General features: G+C 39.7%; 1 protein-coding gene and 3 pseudogenes across 7 annotated transcripts in view; all 4 read right to left on the bottom strand.

The window, feature by feature from the left end:
* The window catches only part of LOC144519492 (neuroplastin-like), a 35,652-nt gene extending 25,284 nt beyond the window's left edge, over positions 1 to 10,368 (bottom strand). Inside the window, exon 1 of one of the 2 annotated variants that reach the window (XM_078252652.1) lies at positions 9,778 to 10,368. In XM_078252652.1, the coding sequence (XP_078108778.1) occupies positions 9,778 to 9,853 (76 nt within the window). In that variant the 5' untranslated portion in view covers positions 9,854 to 10,368. The remainder of the gene's footprint in view (positions 1 to 9,777) is intronic. The other variant, XM_078252663.1, reaches the window with a different exon arrangement.
* Positions 10,369 to 15,684: 5,316 nt separating this feature from the next.
* On the bottom strand, positions 15,685 to 18,827 carry LOC144519456 (UDP-glucuronosyltransferase 2B15 pseudogene; annotated as a pseudogene).
* Positions 18,828 to 18,921: 94 nt separating this feature from the next.
* LOC144519469 (UDP-glucuronosyltransferase 2A2 pseudogene) lies at positions 18,922 to 22,649 on the bottom strand (annotated as a pseudogene). 4 transcript variants are annotated; one of them, XR_013502113.1, is made up of 2 exons: positions 22,467 to 22,649; positions 18,922 to 20,705 (listed from the first exon to the last, which is right to left on the bottom strand). The product of XR_013502113.1 is annotated as a UDP-glucuronosyltransferase 2A2 pseudogene, transcript variant X2 (transcript). The 4 variants fall into 4 exon arrangements; XR_013502116.1 differs by lacking the exon at positions 22,467 to 22,649 and adding an exon at positions 22,141 to 22,449; XR_013502115.1 differs by lacking the exon at positions 22,467 to 22,649 and adding an exon at positions 21,214 to 21,386.
* Positions 22,650 to 22,747: 98 nt separating this feature from the next.
* Positions 22,748 to 25,746, bottom strand: LOC144519461 (UDP-glucuronosyltransferase 2C1 pseudogene; annotated as a pseudogene). Its single transcript, XR_013502111.1, has 2 exons — positions 25,630 to 25,746; positions 22,748 to 25,181 (listed from the first exon to the last, which is right to left on the bottom strand). The product of XR_013502111.1 is annotated as a UDP-glucuronosyltransferase 2C1 pseudogene (transcript).
* Positions 25,747 to 25,780: the final 34 nt, after the last annotated feature.

Here is a 25,780-nt window from a genome sequence, read left to right as displayed (position 1 = left end):
TCTTCTGTAGAAAATGAACAGTTGGAACAGCATGGAAACAATGTAATGTTTCCATGCATTTTACGACAATTTAACAGTACTATGTATGTGGTTTGTGACAGCAGTGCTTAAAGGCAACAGCAGCACGGCTGGCTGCAAGAAACCTGGTGAACATGATAAAGCCACTGCACAGTTATTGTATTAAAATGTGTAGGTAACAGTAGAGCTCTCTCACATAGACTGACCTAGGAAATAATAGAACATAAAACCAAGTCTAACAAGAATAGACTTGTCTGTTTGTATGTATAGTATAGTGGGGGGGGGGTGCTGGTTGTGACAGCACTAATGAACTACTAAAGACATGTAGACTAAAAGCTTCACTTAAGTTTCAGTAAGTGAAACTATAACCTTCAAGCTCTGTAAAGCCTGCAGAAATGTAGATCAGGCCTCCATCCACTAATTATTCTACCATAAATCTATCTTTTGAGTACCAAATACTTGCTGTCTGTCGGCTTTAAATGTAGCTCTGTGAAAACTGAGTTTCTTGGTCCTTCACGGTTATTACTTATTACATGGCTTGCACTGTACTGTATTGACATTTGCTTAGTTGCTAAAGGTGGCTAATTGCTAGTGTTTGCTGAGCTAACATGGGGATGTTTTGTTTCAACTAATCCTTCCCAGTGGCTGTTCTAGATGTTGTGTATTTTAATGATATATTGTCGTTGCACATTTGCAGGACCAACAGAATGCTTGTGCTACTAACACAGATACATACAAACCAAAATATTAGTAAAGCAGACCTAGCTGTGGTGGGGGTTTCTTGCTGGTCAGTGTCAGTAAATTGGGGGGTGTTGCTAAATGCAGTATTCGCAAAAGAATATTAGGGCCTCTAGGTTAGTTGAAACAAATGAGAGCTTCACTGCAAGCGTTTCTCTCTATTTGAATTCACAATAAGGCTAATATTTACATTTTTATGTGTGCAGAGGTGTCGTTGCCACAGTGGCTTGTGTGCAATCGAACCAAGGAGGTCAAACATTCACATGAGTAGATGGTTAAACAGAAATTATCCAGCACAAGAAATCATTAAGTCCTTCACAGTAGAGCTGTAATCGGGCCTTAAAAGTTAGGCCCGAAAAGGACCAAGCCCGACAGAATTCGGCCCGAGCCTGACAAGTACATTTTGATTGACAGCTTTTTAAAAGCCTGAACCCGTTTACAGCCCGACTGTACAAAAGGCCGTCTATCAGCAGTGATTAGAGTGTATGTCGGAGAATAGCGCAGACACACGCTTCACACCGCGAGCGGGCACACGCACCACTCGGCGGAAAAGGGAGAGAAAGAAAAAAGAGACTGCGTTGTCAAGAATGAGTCATTTATACATTTTTTAACATCATTTATTCATGACTAACGTAGGCTATAGGCCACTTGGAAGTTGGAACAAAGAAATAAAATAAGTGCGCTAATCGAAACGCATCACCTGACCGCTCATTTACCACGTAACCCGGAGCGCAAGCCCGAGCCCAGCCCGAGCCCAGCCCGAGCCCGTGTAAAATGATAGAAATTAAGACCGAACCCGACCGAACCGGCAAAGATCTTCAGCTCTACTTCACAGTGCCATGTCTGAGTTGCACGCTTTAGCCATAGACAGTATATAAACTGGATCAACAGATCCCGTTGCTCTGGACGGAGACCAGTGAAGGATATTAGAAGCACTTTTTCGGTGATAGCTGAGCGTTATTGTGCAGCCTCCAACTGAGCTCAAAGGCGTAGATGTGACGTGAGCAACTTGTCTGAAAGTTGTAAGTTTTCTGGTAGCTGTGCCAAGAGAAATCTCAATCATTCCCAATCTTACAGAGACGGAGAGCGTAGGTATATGTAAGGAGATAACATAGGCACAGGCTAATTATTGCTAACTAAAATGCTAGTTAACATTAGTAATTAAACTTAAACAGCGAATGTAAGTCGAAACTGCCTGCGAGCTTCTCCTGTACTGTACAGTAATTCCTCTACTATGCGACAGTAAGTCGTGTGGTTATGACACAATCGTTAGCCTATTTTTACAAAAACGTCTACTACGGAGCCATAACGTGAGATACAAGGTAATAGAGCCTTTTATACATTGTCGTGTTTCTTTAGATATAAACAATGGACAAATAGAGTCTTTAAACGCTTCAGATGTAAAGTTATTTGCTGTCAAAGTGGCGCCAAAATGAATGGCAGTCAATGGAATGCTAACGGCGGGTGATCACTTTGTAGCATCAAAATGGCGCCATAGGAGCTACGCGTTTCCGGGGAGAGGCTTATCCCCTTGGCTTTAGCTCACTTAACTCCCTTATGACATGTTCACAATACTATCACAAAATTACAAGTGACAAGCTCTGTCTAAGGCTGTGTGGAAGTCACAGTCATTACAGCCTACATACTCTACTGATGTAGGTAGAGAGGAAAACTCCCCTGAGGACTGATAGCAAGCCACAAAACACCACCATGCAGCCTGAGAGTGAGTCAGCTGCCTTCCTACAACCAGAGAAAGCAGCGAGTAGGAAACCCCCCAGGGCCACTGAACTAGTTATCAGCTTGGCAGTGTGTATGTGTGTGTTTAAGTTTGCGGTGCGGGCGCATCTTTGTTGTACCTGCATCGTGCTGTGACACTGTGCCTTTACGGGTCATTTGTATAACACAATAGATCATACAGTTGTGACAATCGTCGTTTACTCAAACCAAATCAAGCAATTAGGATCTAACCTAGTGATAGATTTTGGTAAGATTCAAAGGCCACCCATATCCACACAGGGGTTTTCAGTTATACTAGATGCTTTTTGCACCTGCCACAAGTCTCCAAATACCAAAAAGAAACAGAAAGGGTGTAACTTGTCCTGCTCACAAACCAAAAAAGATGAGACAGGGAGTCGCCAGTGTCACACCTGTGTGAGTTTACTATCGGTGTCTAGATTAGCCACAGTATTCTAATGCTTTTTCATTATATGTATATATGGAGCCACCATCAGAGATATGTTTATGTTTTTTTTTTCATTTTTCTTTAACATTTTCTCTGCTTTCTATCTACCAGAGGGAGAACACCCTTGTGCACCTTGACATTGTTGAAAGGGCCATATTGGTGGTTTTGCATCTTATATCCCATCAACTATGAGTAGGGTTGGGTACCGGTTGGGTACCGGTTGGGTACCGGTTGGATTTTTACGATTCCGATGCCGAACCGGTACTTTTAAAACGATTCCGATTCCTAAACCGATTCTTGAAAAACAGAAAAATTATATCAAAGAAATGCTCTTTTATGGAGTTTTTTTTTTATTTTTTTATTTTTTTATTGAAAATTATTTAAATTTAACAATATATTAAAGTACTTAAATATAGTCACCTAACACACAACTACAATAATGTAACAATAAATAACAGTTACACTGTTAACAAGTCACAACAAAATAAATGTTGAGTTGGTATGCTAACTAAACCAGCTTCAAACTTTAGCAGTTCTTTTGCAGAGAAATTACCATATTTGCCTTCTCTGGCAAGATACAACACCTCTCTTGACTTATGGCATGTCCTGCACAGGAGAAAACTCTCTGATGGTGTCGAAGAAGCCTGTATAATACGATTTATAAACAAGAAATACTGATTCCACAGTCGCTTATGTGTTGCACTGACAGCTCTCAAGATATCAGGGGGCGCTGCAGCTCCTTTAGCTCCTGAGCTAAAACTAACAAGCTAGCCTAGTAACCAGAACAATCAAACACAGAAACTCAACGCATGTTACTAGAAAGGAGCAGCGCAATACCCAGGTAGTGCTACTAATATATAACCGTGTATCCATAAAATGTAGTGGTTTTCACCTGTAATTCAACCCGCTCCACCTCCCATTGTGCTCTCTCTACTTCGAAAAAAACGGGACCATTCATGCTGCAGGAAGTGCAAGATCCCCGGGATACTGTATTGCACCCTAGCCGCCTCTCCAGCGTCGCCATCAGGCAGCGGTCCTTTCCCACCGCCGGGTAAAACAGAGTTGTTATTGTTGTTGAAGAACACGCTGTTGTTCGTCCATGGCCGGGCTCGGTGGAAAGCTGTGTCCGTTGTCTCGCTGATTCGTGGTGCTAGATATCAACGGAAACGCACATCTATCGACTGCGCTCGGTTTCCTCGGCTTGGGGTTAACGGACGTAAAAGCATGTTAACCAATATGCTTTGCGTCCATTTTGGTGAGCCCAGAGGGAAAACGTGGCATTTTAAAAGTAGCCTACCTTTACGGTAGCTAGCTAACGGTAGACTACAGAGAAAGTGTGATATTTTTACGTCCGTTTCGGAGCGACACAACCCTAACCATGAGTCACAAGTATTTCACATTCCTGCCAACCTTTTAATTAAATTCTATCCTTTTTACAGTTTGGGTTTTTAGAGGAATTCCCTACTTACTTATTCATTTATATTCTTCTGAAACTAATAACTAGTTTGACATAGGGAAAAGCCTGAACTGTAGTTTCTTTTTTTTTGTGATACATTTTTTATTGATATACATAAATTATATAAGGTGATGTTACACATTGATGGAGTCTTTTTTACAGTTTTGGCTGTCTATATTTCTGGCTGTCAACATATCATTCACAAGCCTTGTTGATGAAATCCAGAAGCCAAATAATACTTTCTACACTGAGTCTGGTACATACTTTTAAAAAACATACACTGCTCGCAAGTGAATTACCAAGACCACTTTGTCAAGAAATTGATAAATAATTAAATTGTTGTCATGTTTAATATGATGAATTACATGCGTCAACATTCATATATTTTTACTAAAATGAATGTAATACAATGTATCCAGTGGACAGTAGGTAATTGCTAAATGGTCATAACATCAGCAGTAATGTTCAGTACATGTCATAGTTTTTGTTTAAGAAGGTATGTCATGCAAAACACCCAGTGGAAGTTCTAGAAGGCAATTTTCTATCCCTACAAACAAATGTAGCGATATTAATATTGGCATATCATACAGTAAAAATGCTTTTCAATGTGTAGAAGTAAAGTAATATAATGTTGACAACTCAATTTAGATTTAATATTGATCTGCTCTTATAATAATAGTTTTAAAAAAACTGCTTATTTGCTAAAATAAATTAACAATTAATCAAGTATTTATATAAGAACTTACAATACACTTGGAATACACTTTGGAGGTGTGATATGTAGTACAATTAAATTTGTCTCAGAGAGGCTGTGATGATGTATAGCCCTGAACACACTGATGACAGAGTGGTTATAGTTTTCCTCGCTGACTTTATCACATTATTGATATACCTTATTTGATGTCACTGTGATGAACATGACAGAATACTGCCATTATTTGCAAAGCTGAATTTCCAGAAAAAGGAAGCGTTGGGCCGACCATTTCCATTTTGCTGGTAATACTTAAATCTGTCATTCAGATTACAGAAGAGAGGCAACAGTGTAATGAGATTTAAATCCCAATAACCCCTGTGCTAGGTAGAAATGCTCTAATCTCATCCCCTAATCACAACCAATGCTTCCTATTTCTCTTTCCGAGGTCAAAACAAGGGAATTCAAATGATATGATGTAAAACCCAAGACGCGCAGAGACAGATGCATCATGGGACACTGATTCTCATCATCGAAATAACTTCTAAAATTAGAAGATCCTACTTATTGTTCTCTATAGGGGTAGTCTTGCTTTGCCAGACCTTCCTCCACAGCGCTGCGGAGGAGGGTCTGGCTAGTCCACACAGCATTCCGGGATGGGAGAAAAATGTGCTCTGGTTTATTGGCATTTCTTTAAACCAATCACAATCGTCACGGGCGGCGCTAAGCAATGGCAAAAGCCGTGGTGCCGCTGCAAAATAGCCTCAGGAAGGAACTTGTTTTGGTGGAACGTGTACGTTCAAAAGTTGTTTTAGTCGTGCAACAGAAAACTCAGATTGGACAGATAGTCTAGCTAGCAGTCTGGATTTACCCTGCAGAGATCTGAGGAGCAGTTAACCATAGTCCTCATAAAACTACCGGAGTTTAAAATTCCAACACAAACAAAGCGGAAGGAGCGGACATCCGGCTGAAAAGAGTGAAATCCGGCGGAATTTCCGATGGCAACGGAGCAATCCCGGAAGTGGAACGTCGTGGATAATAGACTACTATAGGGGTGACGAATGTTATTCCTCAACCTCCTACATACTTCCAAGTAGTATTATTTGTCAACTTAAATGACCATGGTATGCTGAATATCAGCTGGCATGAGCCTCTTGGTAAAAAACAACAACATTGTGTCTGTTGGGTCACTAGTTAAAATACTCAGGGCCATGGGAAAAATATGGCCAGGTATAAAAGAGAGTAACATCTTTGACTATTCTCTCTCCGAGCTGCCCTTGTGCAGCACACTTAACCTGAGCAGTTCCGGCAGAACAGCCAGTAGTACAGGGCTGTGGCTAAATTGGGGAACTTCCAGCTGTGAATGTGTGTAACTGTATAAATGTGAAGCAGAGTGGTGCTGAAAGACAGAAACAGCATGTCTGTCCCTGGACAAATCATCATATAAAAAAAAGCATTGCTCACCTTAAAGTTGCGTATCACTATATACCTGCACTGTGTTTTATACTGTGTGACGCTGCTCCTAATCAGTGCTGTCCATATCAGATTTCACAGTGGGCAAGCGTGACTCAGTGTAAAGAGCTGGCTTGAGTCCTACAGCATATTTTCCAGACTCACAAATGTGCCCTTGTCCAGAGCTTGAACAGAGACATGATAATGGACAAGCTGCTGCATCATATACCGTTGGTCTTTTGATTGAATGGTATATAACTGTAAAATGCTTATCTTAAAATGAAATGTTGACCTCTGTAGATAATAATTCTTCTATAATGTGACATAGAAAAGAATTAGAGGGCCACGTTTTGACAAAATAAACCTGCATATTGTAATTGCAGTACATATTGAACTCCACGTGGGCATAGCATTCTCTACATCATGTCTTTATACTTTGATTGTGTAACCTCAACAATGACGAATATTTGCTGTTGTGTGCGAAAGAGAAACCCAATTTAAATAGTTAATTTTTAACATGGAAGTAATAATATCAGCTTGTTATTCTAAATGTTGTATTGACATGATCTGCATGTTTTGGTTCACATAGGCCATGATAATACAACAACAAAGTTGGCAGCAGGAGCGGACTACATGCTTCGTGAGGAGGAACTTATATAAGACACAAAAGCACTTCTGCATGTCAGCCACCTTTCTCAACAGCCTTCATTTTCTTTGCATAAAGATCACATCATCTCTCAGCTTAAATCGTTCACAGCCACCTAGTGAGTCTTTAGAAGGCTGTGCAGCTGTGCACAAGGAGGCCGTCCATTAAGAGTTAATAAATTCCCTTTCACAAAAGGACCTTAAAGCCACAGTTCTCAGTGCTGTGTCTCGGTGGTAAAAATAGAAACGAGGCAGAATGGACGGATGCTATTTACAGTCCTCCAAATATCTGTCGCAGAAACTGGCCACCTATAGTAGGCCTACTTTTCCCTGAACATGAGCAAATACTGACATGAATTCCCTCTGCTTCCCAAATACAGTGATTACATCTCATGCACTTATAATTATTATTCTCCCCCATGCCACTGTCGGAGTTCTGTAATATAACAGGAATATCTAGGATTGCATCAGAAACCATGCACCTATCTTTTACCCTAAATTTAAATTTTGGATGAATGTGATGTGAGCAAATATCAAAATATTACCAACAGTGTAAAATAATAACTGTAGTTATTACAACTGTGATCAAACCTGTGATGAATGTAGGGTCTGTTTACTGAAATAGAAATGGGTCTGTCGATTAGCTATAACTTTAGGATTTCTACATAAAACAGATAAAGCTCCCACACATTTAGTGACTGGGTGGCACCAGTCTGTCTCCCACTGACCCCTGGTTGTATGTGTGTGCTAGTTTAGGTGGTGTGAACTGGGCCTCAGTGATTGGGCACTAACACTGGGCAAAGACCACAGGAAGTGTTTGGAATGCCTTTGCTTGAGCTTTATCAAACAATGGAGGGCTTATTAGGTATTTGATTTTCCAGATAGTAAGATCAGAGAACACCTCACTGTGTGTGCACACACTTCAAACACCTCAGAGAAATTAACAAAGAAGAAAGAAAGGAATTCAGGGGATAATATTATGTTATATAACAGCTGTGGTACTTTAGTTTTTTTGTCTCCTCACAATCTGAAGACATAGGTTTGCTTCGGTGCTTTTCTTGTAATATTGAGTTTTACTAGTATTACAGGAAAATTATACAAACTGTTCCAATGTATAATGTTTAGTTTAGTTCTTTAGATATAAATAATCTGGACATTGTCCATTGCAAGTATAATAAAAAGGTAAAGGTAGTCCAGCGCTAGAGTGAGGTTTTACACACCCTTCTCATCAGAATGCATGTCTTATTAATAAGTCTTGCATAGTGGGTATCCGATTATCCCACAGAAAGACGAGGTGGACATTAAGCATTAAAATTTGAAGTATGCGGAGTAATTCCCTGCCTTATTTTTCTCCAAAAGTGGATTAGATCATGTCCGCGATATTGACTTGTCAACCCAGGTGTCTTGACCTGTGGGTATAGAAGCTTCTTAAACGATGTGAATACAGGCAGTGATCATTCTCTTTGTATATTAAAGCGCCAACATCTTCACAATCATGTCAGGCTTGCTCAAGATTGAAAAGATTCCACTTTCATCTCATAAATGGCTACTGATTTCCGTGCCCCTCTGGGTGATGTGATTCAACAGAATTTGAAGTCAGGGCATGCTGTGTCAGAGCAGGGCAGCCTGGAACACCCAACAGCATGTTACTGACATTTACTCAAACCAAATCATCCTTAGTTTTATTATGATTAATGCATGGTGAACTTTTGAAATTAAAGTCACAAATGAGCATCCTCTATAAACCATCCTCTTATTCCCTATCTGAAAATTTGAAAAGGACAAACATCTGGTACTCAAACATGAATGAACAGGAAAATATTTTGTGTGCATTTAGTTTTGCAATTAGCACTGACTGAACCAGTTGGGCAGGAGAGAAAGATCCACTTAAGCTGACATGACAGGAAATATGGTACAGTATAGGGAGAGGTTTTGCCAATCAAATAGATACATAGGCCCAATAGCATTGATCCAGAAGGGCCTGGTACTTACAGTAGGCCTATTTACACACAGGGCGAGTCTTTAGTCTGTGTTGGGTGTTGATAATATGTTACTGGATAGCAGGTTAGTCTTGCGTGACACACTCTGCTACCCAACCCCCTTTGACTACTTAACGGCAAACTGGCAGCATAAGGCTAGGCTACTACTATCTGTTAGTTAATATTTACAACTTATTCCATGAAGGCAAAACCCCAGCAACACTACTCATTGTCTATTTTAAAAAACATTTGAAAACATATTCGACTTGCCCGAAAGTGGCAGTTAAATCCCCTTACAGACATACAGTACAGTATACAGTACTCACAGTATGCTCAGTTGGCAGTAAATAACCTTGCAAAAACGTCACAGCAACGTCAGTTTTCTGCATAGTTAATGAGTTAAGAGTTCCGTTTTGTGGTCAGTTATTGAAGCTCATGTGTCGGCGTCTAACTCTGGCCTTATTGTCGAGATGCGTGGAACTGTAGTAGTAGCTTTAACGCAGTCACACTCAAGTCAAAATCCTCTTCAGAAACATTTCGCTCGGGCGTCCTCACACAAGTCAAGTCACTTTCCCTCATGTTTACAATTATGCCATGGTCACATCTGCTTTCTTACCGTTTTGAGCCGAGATGAAAGGCAGCATCAAGTTCCCCAAAAGGACCACCGCCAGCATCACTGCGCTAGGATGCATTGCCGGGGCTCGATGAGAGTACCAGCGTCTCGGTCGGACGAATGTGGGAGGAGAGATCGTGTATTAATCACAAGATCTAGAGAGATGGGCCCAGCATAGCACCAGGTTCTTTAAAAAAAAAAAAATCGTTTGCTGCAATGTGTTTCTGATGCAAAGACCTTTTGAGGACAGCGATGGGTGAAAGGTCCGGGACGAGGCCAGCGGCTCAGGGATGCCGATGTGCGGCCATAGGCGATGAAGAAGCCTCGTCGGATTGCGGAGGAGAGGTCTTTGGATGTCAGGGAGATTGTCCACAGTGTAGTTCTAAAGATTCAAAGATGCGCAGACCGATGCGCATTTGCGGTCACGGTTCTATGATTTAAAATGAAAGTATAGCGCAGAAATTATTCCCGACCTGACCGAAACATGAGTCTGTTCCAAAACAAAAAAAAGAACAGATGCTGGTAGGACACCAACGGCAGCAACGAAAAGCTGCGCGTGCCCTATGCGCTCATGACCGAGGATAAATACACACAGGCATAGGCTACACACAGACACATAACACGCATGTAATTGATGTTGTTTGTGAACTCAGGCAGTTATTATGTGCCTCCTCAGTCTTCATTTCCTGCGCTTATAAGCGTCGATTTGTATCTTTTTAACGAGGTGACGTGCACATTTCCATCAGCTGCCATTCAGAGGATGTCGTTCCTGCTAATACAGTTACTAAACTGTCGGTGACTACAGTAATAACCAGCCTGCCCTATATGATCCCCTTACTCTTCTCAACATACTGCAATATTAACATCTATAAATTGTCAGCCCGTTTATCACCAGTAGTCAAGTCAGAGTTGTCACAAACTATATGCAGAACAAATGGCAGATATTTCTACAGGCAAGATTTGAAACAATTGCAATGGTTAGCCTATTTGTTCTTGTATTCTATCCTATTATTATTTCATGTTATTATTATTGTATGTATGTATATTGTACTCTATTATTTCATGTATATTGTATCCTAGTATAGCATATTCTGTGCTGTGTGACTGATATTTAGCTGCTGTAACACTGTAATTTCCCATTTTTGGGATCAATAAATATCTATCTATCTATCTATCTATCTATCTATCTATCTATCTATGCAGACGAACTGAAAGCAACCCAGCCGCAATTTCTTTTTTTACCAGTCACATCTTTCCAAGCCTGTTTCACAGTGCCTAAATACTTTGTCTTGTCAGGTTTGAATGTGAGGAGATTATGGTGATGCTCTTGAGCTCACTGAGGTCGTTTATAAATTATGTCATCACATCAGTGGCCTGGGTGTTCTCAAGCTGTATACGTACCACATCCCCTTGAAAGTTCAACATGGCCTCCTGTAATCCCCTCTATCCTTAGTCTGTGCTGCTACATGGGCGACCTCATGTGGCCAGTTGATGTACACTGAAAAGAGTCAGCATACACTCCATTTTTTTTAATTGCAGACAACTGCAACAAATGAACCAAAAACACCTGAGCACTTGATACATACAACTATGCTTGTGGTTTGATTTGATTAATTCAGTAACCTCTCTTTAGTGAAATATATTTTGAATTGTAATGTCCTTTTGTTTAGTTTTAATGAGCATGTTGATCTGTTACTTGATTATTCAATGTAAAGGCTTGCATCTTGTTAAATGCCAACACCTCCATGCATCTTTTTTATTGCTGGACTATTGCAAAGGGCCAGTCTGTGCTCAACTGCAGAACAAACTTCCCTCCACTTTACAGCCCTCCCTCCAGTTTGTCCATGGGAGACCACATTTAAAATGTAACCCCACCTGAAAACTTGCACAGACCAATCAGCTAGAGAAATGTCAGAGCACTCGGCACACCCTCCTTTGTTCAAAACCAATCAGAGTGGAAGTGTGGCATTTTGCCCGAGGGGAAAACTTACCCCTGGATGAGTTAATTACGCATCACTTAGCTGTTGCCAATGTGTTCACAACGGTGGACCCTCTTTTGGGCTTTTTACAGCGATTGTCTTCATTTTTCGCTCAATCTAGTATGGAAAGTAGACAACAATGGCTTACCAGGCTGAAAAATGAACTTAGCAACAGTCCTCTGGTATCAAATGTGGCTTTTGGCTTTATCCTCATGGGACTAGAGAAGCTGGTGGAGCTGGAGTTTGAGTGTCCTTGCAACCCTACATGGAACGGAGTGTTTTCATCAGCATTCTTCATAATTCCTGCCGTCATGGCCTTCACCTTGATGCTGATCATTCAAGGATGCAGATGTGATATGTGGTGCCGGAAACCTGTTACCCTCTCCAGTTTCGTTCCTGCTATCGTGTGGCTGATTTTGTTGTTCCTCGATGGCCAATACTTTGCTTGTGCTATGACAGACTGGGAGGGTAGATTTGTACTAGTTGACAAGGCAGCTCCGCAGAAGTGGTGTGAGCCAATTAGTGAGGGAGATGTCACCCCACAAGAACTAATGCTCCGCTCACAGCAGCTGTTTGTTTTTTCTCAGGTAAATTGAACATTTTCTAGATTACAGAAGATTATGTAGGATGAGTGGAGTAAAAAATGTATCATTGTATGAATGCCATTAGCCTTTGGAAACTATAATATAGCTCTGTTAATACACTTTGTTAACCAAAAATACAAATTTCCTGTGGATGTTTACTAAACAAAGTGTTGCTTTACTCTTTTGTACCCCAGGTTATAGGCATAATCCTGCTCATTTTCATCTGTGTGGGTCTCGTAGTGTATGTAATCAGAGAAAGCTGCGAACAAGAGGTGGAGATGGAGGATGCAGATGTAGCCGAGCTCACTGTGCTCAGGATGAGCTCTCTACGGACCAGGACATCATGAGAGGACTTACACCGCCCACCACACCTGCCCTGCTGGCATGGACACTTTGTAAATACCCTGAACAGACTTTACTATGACTTTTCATAACTATTGTCAATAAGTGTTGTTTCAAAGTATTTCCCTAAACTAATTGGACATAGGTCTGTGAATGGTCAGTGATGCTGCCCTATGAAGTTTCCGTAAATATGAGTATTATTGAAAACAGTCTTTCTATTTTTTTTTCTTCTGTATTACCATTGAATATGTAACATGTCTTGTGTCTGTGTTCATCTCATACTTGTGCCGCGACTTATTCGTTTTTACCTGTCTTCAAAGGAATAGTTTGATGTTTTGGGAAATATGCTTGTTTGCTTTTTGGGTTAGAGGAGAAGATCGATACCACTCAGTAAATAAGGAGTGGTATTGATCTTCCCATTTAACTCTCAGCAAGAAAGCAAATTGGAATATTTCTGAAAATGTCAAACTACTCATTTAAAGTGATATTTCACTTTGGCACATTTTATGTGTTTAGTCGACATGAATTGAATTGTTAGTACTGCTCTCTCACTTTCAACTTTTTATTCCTTGAAAATAGCATTTCAGTGTTTTTAACCTGGAAGTTTTTTCGTGGAGTCCACCAGGCAGCTAATATTGATCTGACTAATATTAGTTGACAAGTACAATTTGTTTGAGGTGTGTGTGCCAAAAAATGAAAATGTTCCATCAAGGTGAAATTTCACTTAAAATAATTTTGTTTTCCCTCCTGGGTTGTGTCAAGGAGTCTCCAGAGTTATGGAGGGTCGGACCCCCGTCATTTCTAATCCTACCTAACAGTGACGATTCAGACTGAATTGATATTCCCAATGATTTACCTGACAGCTAGAGATGTAAAAACATGTACAGTACATTTTGATTTGTATCATGGCTGCAACCAGCCAATAGCTGCATGTAGAAACAAATTCTGTAACAGAATCTGCAGTAAGTTTTTTATTATTATTTTGTAATAAAAGAATTTATTTATTTAAGAAAAACCCTCAGGGATTTTGTACAGTCATGTCATAATACATTTAGTTAGCAGATAGTTTCCACAAACCTGCAGTCTTGGGAATTTGAGTTTGTCTTAAAGTGTGGTAGGTTTTACTGTAACATCTCTCTAGCAAGTGAATTTTACAAATACCAATACACAGTGGGACAGAACATAATCATTTGAATTACAAATACTGTGTTTTTGTCATTCAAAGCAACGCATGGTAACATTTGGAATATCCTTTCAACTTTGGGCTTATATTAAATGCCAGACATCCAATACCTTAACACAGCTGAAACAGGAGCCCTTTGCAAAAAAAATAACAGCTGAATAATCAGTGTAACACATGCTACAAATAGTATATCTACAGGCAAATGCAAAGACTGTCTGTAGATTCTCAGGTGAACAACACTTTTGTGTCTTAGGACACGCTTTATTCAGAAGGGACTGTGGTTTTGAGGCTGTATTGGCTGATCTCTGCAGCCTGGACATTCTGTACAGGTCTGCCAAAACCAACACATACAGCAGTAGTGTAGCTCTGACTTGTATTGTAGTTATTTACAACATTGCCCAAGTGCCAGTTAAGCCCATTAAGTGTGGAAATCAGGGCAGACCCTTCATGTTCATCCTGTGGGAGGGCTTATTCAGGACTTCCTGGTTGGCCCTGAGGAAGTTGTTGTCTTTATCCACTCCACTCCCCTAACTTGTAGACACAACAGGGCATCATATTATTGGCCAAAACTGGGACTCAGTGGAGTCTTGAATTACTTTTCTTTCTTTCATGAGCAATAAACTGTTTGGATGACCTTGACGGTAAATTGTTCTTGCTCAGATTATCCGGCCTATCACTCTTATGACTCCCAGAGGTAATTTGGCAAATGCTGCAGCTAGCTCAATTTTTTGTACCATGAATTTCACCTACAAAAGTCTCCAGCGACATAGCCACATTCAATAATTAAGGGACAACTACAGGGGCAATGAGAGAGGGAGACTTAAGCACGATGGCAACTTTCCAAAGCCATAGATCCTATATTACGTACGAGGCTTCAGGTCCAAAGTATTCATCACAAATAACATGCAACTGTTGTTTGGCAAATAACTCACACTCAGCTTTTAAGTATAAGAGCATTTTTTTTTAAAAGCAGACCTGAGCCAGGTGTTCCTTAGTTACGCAAAGGCAAAGATGGCTGATTTTCTCAGACGTTAAGTACACATCATAATGCTTACTGTCTTTCACACTATTAATGAAGCTGAAGTTGTTTTGATGATGACATTTATGTTCACATAAAGGCATAAAGACAGTCAAACAGGCATGAGAAATATCAAAAGTGAAAATGTTCATATGGTGTGCATGCCACTCCAGAACATTGCTAGAAAAAAACAGAAATACTGTATTAGTTAATAGCATTCAAAATCACTTGACTTCTTTATTTTTAAAAAGGTTACATCCATGTTGAAAAAGTCATTCTAAGAATTGTTGGTGTGTGTTATCTAAACATATTGATTTCTAAAATGATATCTCTAAGCCAAGTGATCAAACTAAAATGAGAGAGGCTTCTCATCAAAACTGGAATTAATGTAATTGCATGCGTTGTATTAAAAACCGAGATTGAGCTATCAAAAAATAGTCCATATTACATAATCCTACTGTAAAAACACATTAAGGCTTATATAAAGAAAGGATTTTTGCATATAAGGGCCTAGTATAGCTCTGGTGTCTCACTCTAATCTAAAGTGTGAAATTGGATCTGTTTAAATCGATATAAGCCTACACTTTGCATGGAAGCTATAAGAACATGTATCACCAATACTTTGCAACATTGAGGAAAGTATGTAGTAGTTTTAAAAATGCAAAATATATTGTCCTACAGTGTAAGAGTGAATTTGAACAGTCTTGAAAATCAGTGAAGCTAAGAGATAAAAGCAAATGCATGCAAAGGCTATTTCCACTGTGGGCTAATTAAAGACCAACTCATGAACAGTATAATTTATAAATGCTTTTATTTTCTTCCCTCAAATACAGCAATGTTACTGTACATTTTGGTAACCCTCTCTCCTAAAGGTTAACATTGTATCCATGTGTACTCTGATCTACATTTGCAGATATCTAGGGCCACATATTCAAAGAGTATTGATTGGTTGATGTGAAACCCTGACTAGAATGTTTCAAAATAATGTACTTGCCAACCTGCATAGACAAATTGCATAAAGGTATGACATGTTTGTTTATCCAGAGTATGGGGTTGGTGAAATAACAATACTGTAAGAATATGGTGAAAACAAATATAATCAGCCTTAAACACGTGTTCTTCCGTATTGATGAAATAAAGAATTATAAATCACCGAATGATTTAGGTTTGTTGTCTTTTTTACTATAATCTGACAAAGGTTTCGAAACTCAATGGAAATGTTTTTCTGTTATCTCCATTAAATAGCTAGTACAAATTTAGCTGAGCCAACATTGTCGTGTTTTACACATTTAAAGCATATTTGTGTTTTAGATTTCATTGTGATTTCTACTTAGATTTTTTTAAATCACATTTACTTTTTTTTCTCAGACACATGGAGCAGAAACACCTTATTAAGGCAACAAAGGTACCCAGAATTATCAGCACAACTCCAACTAAGAAGAGCATCACATCTACAGAGTGGTAGGAATACCAGGGCATTCTGTAGGACTCGGTTCTCAGGTGAGCTGCACCTTTGTGTCTCATGACAAACTCTATCCAGAAGATGGCGCTCTCCAGCGGCTTCATTGGCTGATCTCTGTGCAGCCTGGAGAGTCTCTGCATGTTCATCCTGTAGGAGGGCTCATTCAGGACTTCCTGAATACCCTGAAAGAAGATGTCTTCATTCATACTAAAAATATCAATTAGCTTCCCTGCTCCTCTTACTTCAATTCTAAATATATTATCATGCTGATCAAAAATCAATGGAAGTCCTACAATAGGAACTCCGTGATAGATTGCCTCTTGAACGCCATTTGTCCCTCCATGAGCCACGAATAGTTTTATCTTGGGATGTCCTAAAAGATCATTCTGTGGCATCCAGTCGACTATTAAAGTGTTGTTGCCCAGAGTGGCTGGTCTGTCACCTTTATATCTCCAGATGACTTTCTGGGGTAATTTTGCAAAAGTTGCAGCGATCTCATCAGCTAGGTCATGGGGAAGCTCTCCAATCAAAGTCCCCAGAGACATGATGATGACCCCATGCTCTCCTGAACTCTGCACAAACTCCTCCAGGTGTTGAGGAAGCGGTTTCGCTGGTTTACACTGGAACCCTCCCATATAGACAATATTCGGCATGGTAGGACGAGGAAACTCAAACACAAAGTCCACTCTCATGAGCCAAATGTCTGCTGCTTGAAACAGGGATATATAGTCTGCGTCTGGACCTAAATATTTATCAATTAAGCCAACATAATGTGGTACAATATACTGTGTTATTTGATATTCTGTGAAGCCAAAAATGATTACGTTAAGAAGCCTCTCAAGAAAGCTCATTTTATCTGAAAGCTCGGCCCCTGTCATTGGAACATAAGAAAGAGGTGAAGGTGCAATTGAGAAATGGCCTTCACCTTGACTAGTCCATCTGACGTTGAAAACAAGAGGCAACCTGAGGTAGTGAGCAAGTATAACACCCCCTGGTATAACAGGGTCTGTAAGCACAAGGTCATATTTGGCATCCTGCAGCGACCGTATCAGATCTTTGCTTTCAAAAAGCAGCTCAAGCATTTTGTTTGTTTTTTCATGCATCTCAGAGGCCTTTTGCACTTGTTCCATTTCCAGTTTAAAACGTGTCCAGGCAGACTTCCCTTCCCTCTGGATTTCCAGCAGCTGGGCCACAAACGTAGTTATAAAGTCTTCATCAAATTCAGAATCTATATTGAGTGTAATTGAAGAATAAAATGGGGAGGTCTCCTTGATGTACCAGCTGCCTGATGATCGCACAACAGAAACCTGGTGGCCCCTTGAATGTAGTTCCTCAATAATGACTTTCATGTTCACCCAGTGGCTCCCGTCCACCGGATAAACAAGAACTTTCCCACCAGAGATCAAAGTTGGACAGAACAAGTAGAGAGTAATCCAGACGCTGTTCCAATACATTTTTATTCTAAAGTTGGGAAGAAAGCATATTGTATTTTAGCAAATGCATCATTTTAAAAAAAATGTTTTTTTATCAAAATGCTGCATTTACTTAAATATACAGAATGAGATTTGTATTATTTGTCAATGAAAGTCCTGCTATTTTTAAAAAGTTTAGAATTGTTCACATGTTTTGCATTAAATAATTTTGCAGTAGTATGTGTAGCCTGCTGCAGTTAGTTTCATCACAGAAAACGGAACTGAAAATGTATTGAATGTCCATAAAAAATTTTCTTTTGAAAAACAGTAGTTCAAATAGTTAGCTATCAGTCACCTATAATGGCAAAATATTAAACAAGTGCTAGTGTTACCTTTTTGGCATCCAATGTATGTTTTTCAATATTCTCCTTTGCCCAGAGAGCAGAATACGTTCTATTCCTTCCAGGTTCCAACCCGAGTAGGACTTTGGTACTGCAGTTAAATGTTCTTAAACGCACAGGTGATAAGAAAAGGGGTATAAAAGTTGTCCATGTGTTTAACTCTTAACCTAATAGTAGTAAACGAAATGATTAGAAAACAAAAAATTACTTTGAAAACAACAGGATTATTATCCTATGTTACAGCTGTTTAGTCACATAAAAGGTTCAGATTGTGCAATCATTTCAGTTTAAACTGTTTATTTTGATGCAATTCCATAATCCAGTCCCGTATATATAAAGCTACAGTAACATTCCTTGATAATAGTTTTTTAGTGGCCTACAATAGTAAGATGAGTGTTCTTTTGTCTTGTGAAAAATGTCATATTTTATAATAGCTGATATTTTTCCTTAAGCCCACCTTGTTTTATGTATTTTTTATTGACATTGTGAGTCTTTTTTATTTTTCAGAATCCATCCTTTAACATTGTGATTTTAGCACAATGTACTATACAGTATAAAGAGGAGTATTAGAGGGTTCAAATGTACAACCAGGGTCATGTCATCAGTTGATCTACTAGTCTTATGGTAGTTAGAGTTGTCAGACTTTCATTTGGTTGTAACCAAAAGTTAATGGTAAACCGATGCTTGCATAAAGATGAACTAAAATGACTCCACCTTAGACAAAGTAATCAAACAGATTTCACTCTTTCAAGTTGGCAGTCAAAACTGGTAGTAACATTTTATTTCTTTACATATTGTTCTAGAAAATTTCAAGTAACTTGCAGTCAACTCAAAGTATAGTTCAGAAGAAAATAATCAACTCCAGTCAATATTCAACTGATCACAGGCAGATTGACTTGTCATGTAACAATATATAATTAACCAATATGAAAATCATCTTTCCTGGTTAGTCAGATTTCACTTTTCTTTTCAAACACAATCTAAAGCATGACCATACCAACACAGCAAAAAATAACAAAACAAGAAATGCAATTGTAAGTAAAAATAGTATGACATCTACAGAGTGGTAGGAATACCAGGGCATTCTGTAGGACTCTGTTCTCAGGTGAGCTGCACCTTTGTGTCTCATGACAAACTCTATCCAGAAGATGGCGCAGTCCAGCGGCTTCATTGGCTGATCTCTGTGCAGCCTGGAGAGTCTCTGCATGTTCATCCTGTAGGAGGGCTCATTCAGGACTTCCTGTATGACATTCTGAAATATTTCCTTATCCAATTCAGAAACATCCAAAACCTTTGCAACACCCTTTGCTCTTAGTCTAGAGAGGTTGTCGGCTTGATCGAACACAAACGGAATGCCTACAATTGGAACTCCATGATATATAGCCTCATATATTCCATTTGTTCCTCCATGACTTACAAATAGTTTAATCTTGGGATGTCCTAAAAGATCATTCTGTGGCATCCAGTCGACTATTAAAGTGTTGTTGCCCAGAGTGGCTGGTCTGTCACCTTTATATCTCCAGATGACTTTCTGGGGTAATTTTGCAAAAGTTGCAGCGATCTCATCAGCTAGGTCATGGGGAAGCTCTCCAATCAAAGTCCCCAGAGACATGATGATGACCCCATGCTCTCCTGAACTCTGCACAAACTCCTCCAGGTGTTCAGGAAGAGGTTTTGCAGGTTTACACTGGAATCCTCCCATATAGATAATATTCGGCATGATGGGCCGTGGGAATTCAAACACAAAGTCCACTCTCATGAGCCAAATGTCTGCTGCTTGAAACAGGGAGAAGTAGTCTACATCTGGACCAAAGTAGCGTCTGGACAATGCAGAATAATGTGGCCCAACTATCTGCTTGTATAGATGCATCCTCATGGTGTAAAAAACAAGGTTTTTGACCCTCTCAAAAAAAGTCATTTGATCTGTTAATTCTGAAGGTGGAAATGGGACGTAGGAAAGCGGAGAGGGTGCAATAGCAAAATGGGCTTCACCGTGAACAGTCCATCGAGCATTAAACACTAACGGCAATCCAAGATAGTGAGCCAGCATCACTCCTCCTCCGTTAGCAGGGTCCGTCAAAACCGCATCATACTTGGCGTCTTGGAAGGACTTCATTAACTCTTTGTTTTCAAATAAGTACATGACCACTTCACAAACTTTCTTGTGTAATTCAAAGAAATTGTCTTTTAACTCCATGTCTAAAGCAAAACGGGCCCACGCAGACCCCTTGCTTCGTTTAATTTGAATACTTTTAGAGACAAAGAGACGAAAGAAATCCTCATTTGCACCACCAGCAATATCCACTGTGACAGTATTGTAATGTGGAGACGTTTCACTGATGTACCAGCTGTCTGCAACACGAATGACAGTCACAGTGTGTCCCCTTGAGTGCAGCTCCTCAACAAGTACCCTCATGTTCACCCAGTGGCTGCCGTCATGTGGAAATACCAGAACTTTCCCACTGTGTGCAGCTGAAATAATGACAGCCAAAAGAGAGATGATGGAAGCCAATGACAAAACCATCTTCAAATCTTTTCAAACGGTGCAGTCTGAAATACAAGTAGAACAAACAAAAAAGCAGAAGCTGTTAGTTAAGTATTCCAGGAAATGTGTACACAAAGGCGGCTGATATAGCAGGATGCCCACAACAGAAAGCTACAATGATGTTTCTTTCAATTGTCTCTTTAGTTGTGTGGAAAAATTCCTTCTGACAGCCCTCACGTGGATGTAGCACATGGAGCCTCTCTCAGGAAATTAGAGGGCTGTTCGGTGCCAAGAGCTCTGCATGCATATTGTTCTGACCCCAATCTCCCTGTGCAGAAGTGTTTTCACAACCCAGAACTGTCTTCATTCTGTATTAAAGAAATATTCAATAGCTTCTAAGAAAAAAACATAAAATCCCTGTGTAACAAATCCCACGCACCTATTTTCCTATTGATCAAGTGTCTTTCAACAAAGGACTTGATTCAGTAACATTAGCCGGTAAAAGCTAGAAACAAATATTTCCCTTTTAGTATCGAACAGCTGCTTACAACCCTCTCCACAAGGACCACTTACTGTTTTCTCATAAACTGAAAAAAAATCTTTAAATGTCAGCTTACAGTGAAATCTTTCCCGGCACTGATGTCAACAAACTCTCTCGCCAGATTGTTAAGCCCCAAACAAAACGAAGCTGACCACTAAAGAGCTTTACGTCAAACAAGTTTGGCTATAAAACACTTCCTGGTTTATTTTGTCCCACCCACAAGACAGTTGTAAAATATGTGTGTCCCTTTTACTGCGGAAGTTTAGTCATCATGGTGAAATAAGACAGAGCTGCAGTGTTGTCAACAGGAAAGAGTTACTGTATAATGAATATACATATGTGGTGTACTTCATAGTTTGACCTCTAACACAGTCAGTGCACCATGTTCTTTTAAAATGCAGCAGGACCTTGTGTACTAGAATTACTGATATGTTCCAATACAAAGACAAAAAATGAAAAGAGATATTTCTGTTTATTTATGCCTCAAGATGTGAGCTCCTTAAATAACAGTGGATTTTATAGTTGCACCGCATACAGTGGAATTTGGATGGTACGTTTACTGATTAAGCTGTTTAAAACATTTGCTATGACACATTAAGTGTGACATTTGTGCAACTGACACCTCAGTAAGCAGTGAGTGTGGTTGAATGCCAGTAGTTTAATGTACAATGAGGAATCTAAATCACATTAATATACTGCATGCATTATATATCAAACTCCCTCAGTAGCAGTATGTAAAATGACAGCTTTTAATTTGTTACATACATCTTCTGATGAACATAATTCTCAAATGTACAGACCCGATTTAGTAAAATTATTAAGTTTATCTTTCAAAGGCTATGAAACAAGCCTAAGATAATTTACATTTTTTTCAATATAGCAGTTTTATTCCATATAACAAAACATCTACAAATGTTATGACAACAAGCGAGAAACAAATCTATAAATAGCTAACTTACATTCAAACCTTCTTGCTTTGCTAAACTTCTGCTTTATATTGTTGAGGAAGGACTGTGCAGTGCTGTATTCAAACCAGCGAGACTGAAAAAAACACTTCTTGATACATACGTATATACATATATTTGTTTTGCCTTGCCCCTGACGGCAGTTCTGCCAAACTGAACATTAAATTATTGTTTCTTTCAGGAACGTTCACTCACTCAACTCCAAAGTAATCAACAGAAAAGTGGTCATACTGACATTTAACCTATTAGAATTGAAGTAATCTGAAACTACAAGACAACATAAACAAGATGTCAAATTAATAAAGATGAACAGAACTCACTCAGCTGAATCTTCAGTCTAAGGTCAAAACATTGACATACACTTTGATCTAAGATGACTTCATCTTGAGCTTTGGATCTGTAATAAAAGGCAAGTACTGATCACGCCTATATTATCATAGTACCTGCATATCCCCGTGCACACCCTTGAGGTAGAGACTCCACCTCTTGGTTTATTGTAGAAGGTCAAACAGTGTAGTACATATTATCTACCGTTAAAAAGCCACTGAACAGCTGCTACTGGGAGACTTAGTAGTGACGTGTTCTTCCAATAAATACCCAGTTTAAAGATCAAGAAATGATTTATAGGATGGTTCTTCACAGCTTACCATTTGCTGATCCAGCATTGTCAAATGTTTCCTTTTCAAATGTATCACAAAAATTACAAACCACAACATTGGGCATTAACAAAGGCGGTGGCTCGGCATGACAGACTAAAAAATGTTTCTCACACAACACAAAGTAGCAACACCTGAAGCTGATTGCAATGACCTCCTTAAGTACATCTACATCAGTTATGTCAATAGAAAGATTCCCCCGCCTGGTAGTAGTAGTAGGAGGTGTAGAAATGAAAATGGCTCACAACACAGAACAAATAGGAAGTGATGTATGAGTCAGAAAACATATTTTAGCTTCTCCGGAATGAATCAGACCTGAACAATCAGAGCCGGTCAAATCTCTTTCAGTGATTCGTTTTTCATATAGCTAAATTTAGCTTATCTTAACTTAGATAAGATACAGGGTTTAACCCCAACTGTGGTCTTCCTTTGTTCCCAATTGAGCCCCTGCTACCTCATAATACCTAAACACATTAGGGATTAGTAGCACTAATCCAACTGTAGATTCAAAGTGTTCCCAGTGGGACTAATAAAATAGTTAAATTAATTCCTAGTATTTTACTTCAGTGTTGGTTATGAAAATAGTCACATCATCCATTATTATCATATAATCATAATATAATCAAACAAAATAAAATAACATGCAAAATAATGCTGTTGCTTAGTAACTACCAACGTGTTGCTTAAATGGCCAGTCAAACAAATCTCATAATAATCTGATATAGTAATCCCAAAATCAATTTTCATATTGATCAATTTGCTTTCAAAAATGTACACAAATGTATATCCCTTGAGTGATTAGTCACGTTTCACTTTATGTTTACACAATGTAGTGTACAAACACCAGAAGAAAATGAAAATAGTAGATAGTACAAGTAGCACAACTCCAGCCAGGAACAAAACTACATCTACAGAGTGGTAGGAATACCAGGGCATTCTGTAGGACTCTGCTTTCAGGTGAGCTGCACCTTTGTGTCTCATGACAAACTCTATCCAGAAGAGGGCGTTATCCAGCGGCGTTATTGGCTGATCTCTGTGCAGCCTGGAGAGTCTCTGCATGTTCATCCTGTAGGAGGGCTCATTCAAGACTTCCTGTATGGCCTCTAGGAAGTTGTTGTCTTTATCCACTGTATTAATGGTAAGAAGCGTAGCCGCTCCTCTCTCTTTTAGGCGCAGCAGGTTGTCATATTGGTCGAAAAACACAGGTAGACCCACAACCGGGACTCCGTGATACATTGCTTCTTGAACTCCATTTGTTCCTCCATGAGCTACAAATAGTTTTATCTTGGGATGTCCTAAAAGATCATTCTGTGGCATCCAGTCGACTATTAAAGTGTTGTTGCCCAGAGTGGCTGGTCTGTCACCTTTATGCCTCCAGATGACTTTCTGGGGTAATTTAGCAAAAGCTGCAGCGATCACGTTTGTTATATCAGCAGGAAGTTCACTCACAAAAGTCCCCAGAGACATGATAATGACCCCATGCTCGCCAGAACTCTGTACAAACTCCTCCAGGTGTTCAGGAAGAGGTTTTGCTGGTTTGCACTGGAATCCTCCCATATAGACAATATTAGGCATGGTGGGACGAGGGAACTCAAAAACAAAGTCCACTCTCATGAGCCAAATGTCTGCATCAAGCACTAACTGGTTAAAGTCATTATGGGGCCCAAGATATTTGTCACACATTTTCTGGTATACAAGCTTTGTCACCAGCTGATTTTGTGTCAGGCTAAATAGATGCAAACCAATGTTTTTAACTCTCTGAAAAAAGGTCATCTTGTCAGTGCTTCCAGATCCCGTTATAGGAATATATGATAAAGGTGAAGGAGCAATGTTAAGATGACCCTCTCCAGCTATTACCCACCTAACATTATAAACCAAAGGAAGGTTCAAATATTTGGCCAAAATGACTCCACCACCCCAGCAGGGGTCGGCGAGTACCAGGTCAAACCTGCTGTCCTTCATGTTTTTCATCAAGTCTTGGTCATCTAGCATTGCTGATACATATGCACCCACAGCTGCGTGAGCATCAACAAATGTGCTGAACATTCCTAAAGTCATGTAGAGAAAACTTGTCAAGGGAAGAGCCCCCCTTTCAAATTCTATGGCCTTAGATATGATTTCTGTAATGAACTTCTGATCCAAGCTCCTCTCCACTTGGACCGTATAGGTATTGTAAAAAGAGGACTCCTTGATGTACCAGCTTTTGCTAGAACGCACAATAGTTACATTGTGTCCTTTCAAGTGCAAAGCTTGAAGTAGAATATCCATGTTTATCCAGTGGCTGCCTTCACTGGGAAAGACCAAGATGTTGCCACCTTGACAGGCTCTGGGAATGAAGACGAGCAGCAGCAAAGCACCGCAGCAAATTATCACCCTCATCTGAAATTAAAACAATGGACAATCAAATGACCATGGGGGGGGGGAATGTTTTTAAACAGCAAGTGATGGTGTCCATGCTGCAGGAAAATAAACTATTATTTCTTACTTTCATGATCAATTTGATACAGTATAGCCTACCTCCATCATTCTAATGATGTAAATAAATTGACTGCGCATAGTTATATGCCGTCTGCAGTTTAGTGTGTGATTGCTCTTTCAACGCGCGCACACACACACACACACACACACACACACACACACACACACACACACACACACACACACACACACATACCGTTTGCAAAATACTAAAGTAAGATTACAAACTGCAGCAGGATTTGACCACCGCTTTTCTGTCTGAGCAGTACATTTAGCATTCCGTTAACTCATACGGTGTGTACACTCGCATATTTGCGGTCAAACATTCTTTAACCGTGTCTGTACTTACCGTGGTCTGTACATGTACTGTTCCTCCACACAGGAAAAGTTAGTAAACTGCTTTGCCCCACCGTTAGCTGCCTACCAAACTCAGCGAGTCCAGGCCAATACCACGAAGGAAGGGGCGGTTATGCGAGGAAGAGATGAGTGAAAAGCGATAA

The sequence above is a fragment of the Sander vitreus genome, chromosome 1 (assembly GCF_031162955.1).
Source record: "Sander vitreus isolate 19-12246 chromosome 1, sanVit1, whole genome shotgun sequence".
Lineage (NCBI taxonomy): Eukaryota > Metazoa > Chordata > Actinopteri > Perciformes > Percidae > Sander > Sander vitreus.
Note: the sequence above shows the minus strand (reverse complement) of the source record. Positions and strands in the feature narration are given on the sequence as shown.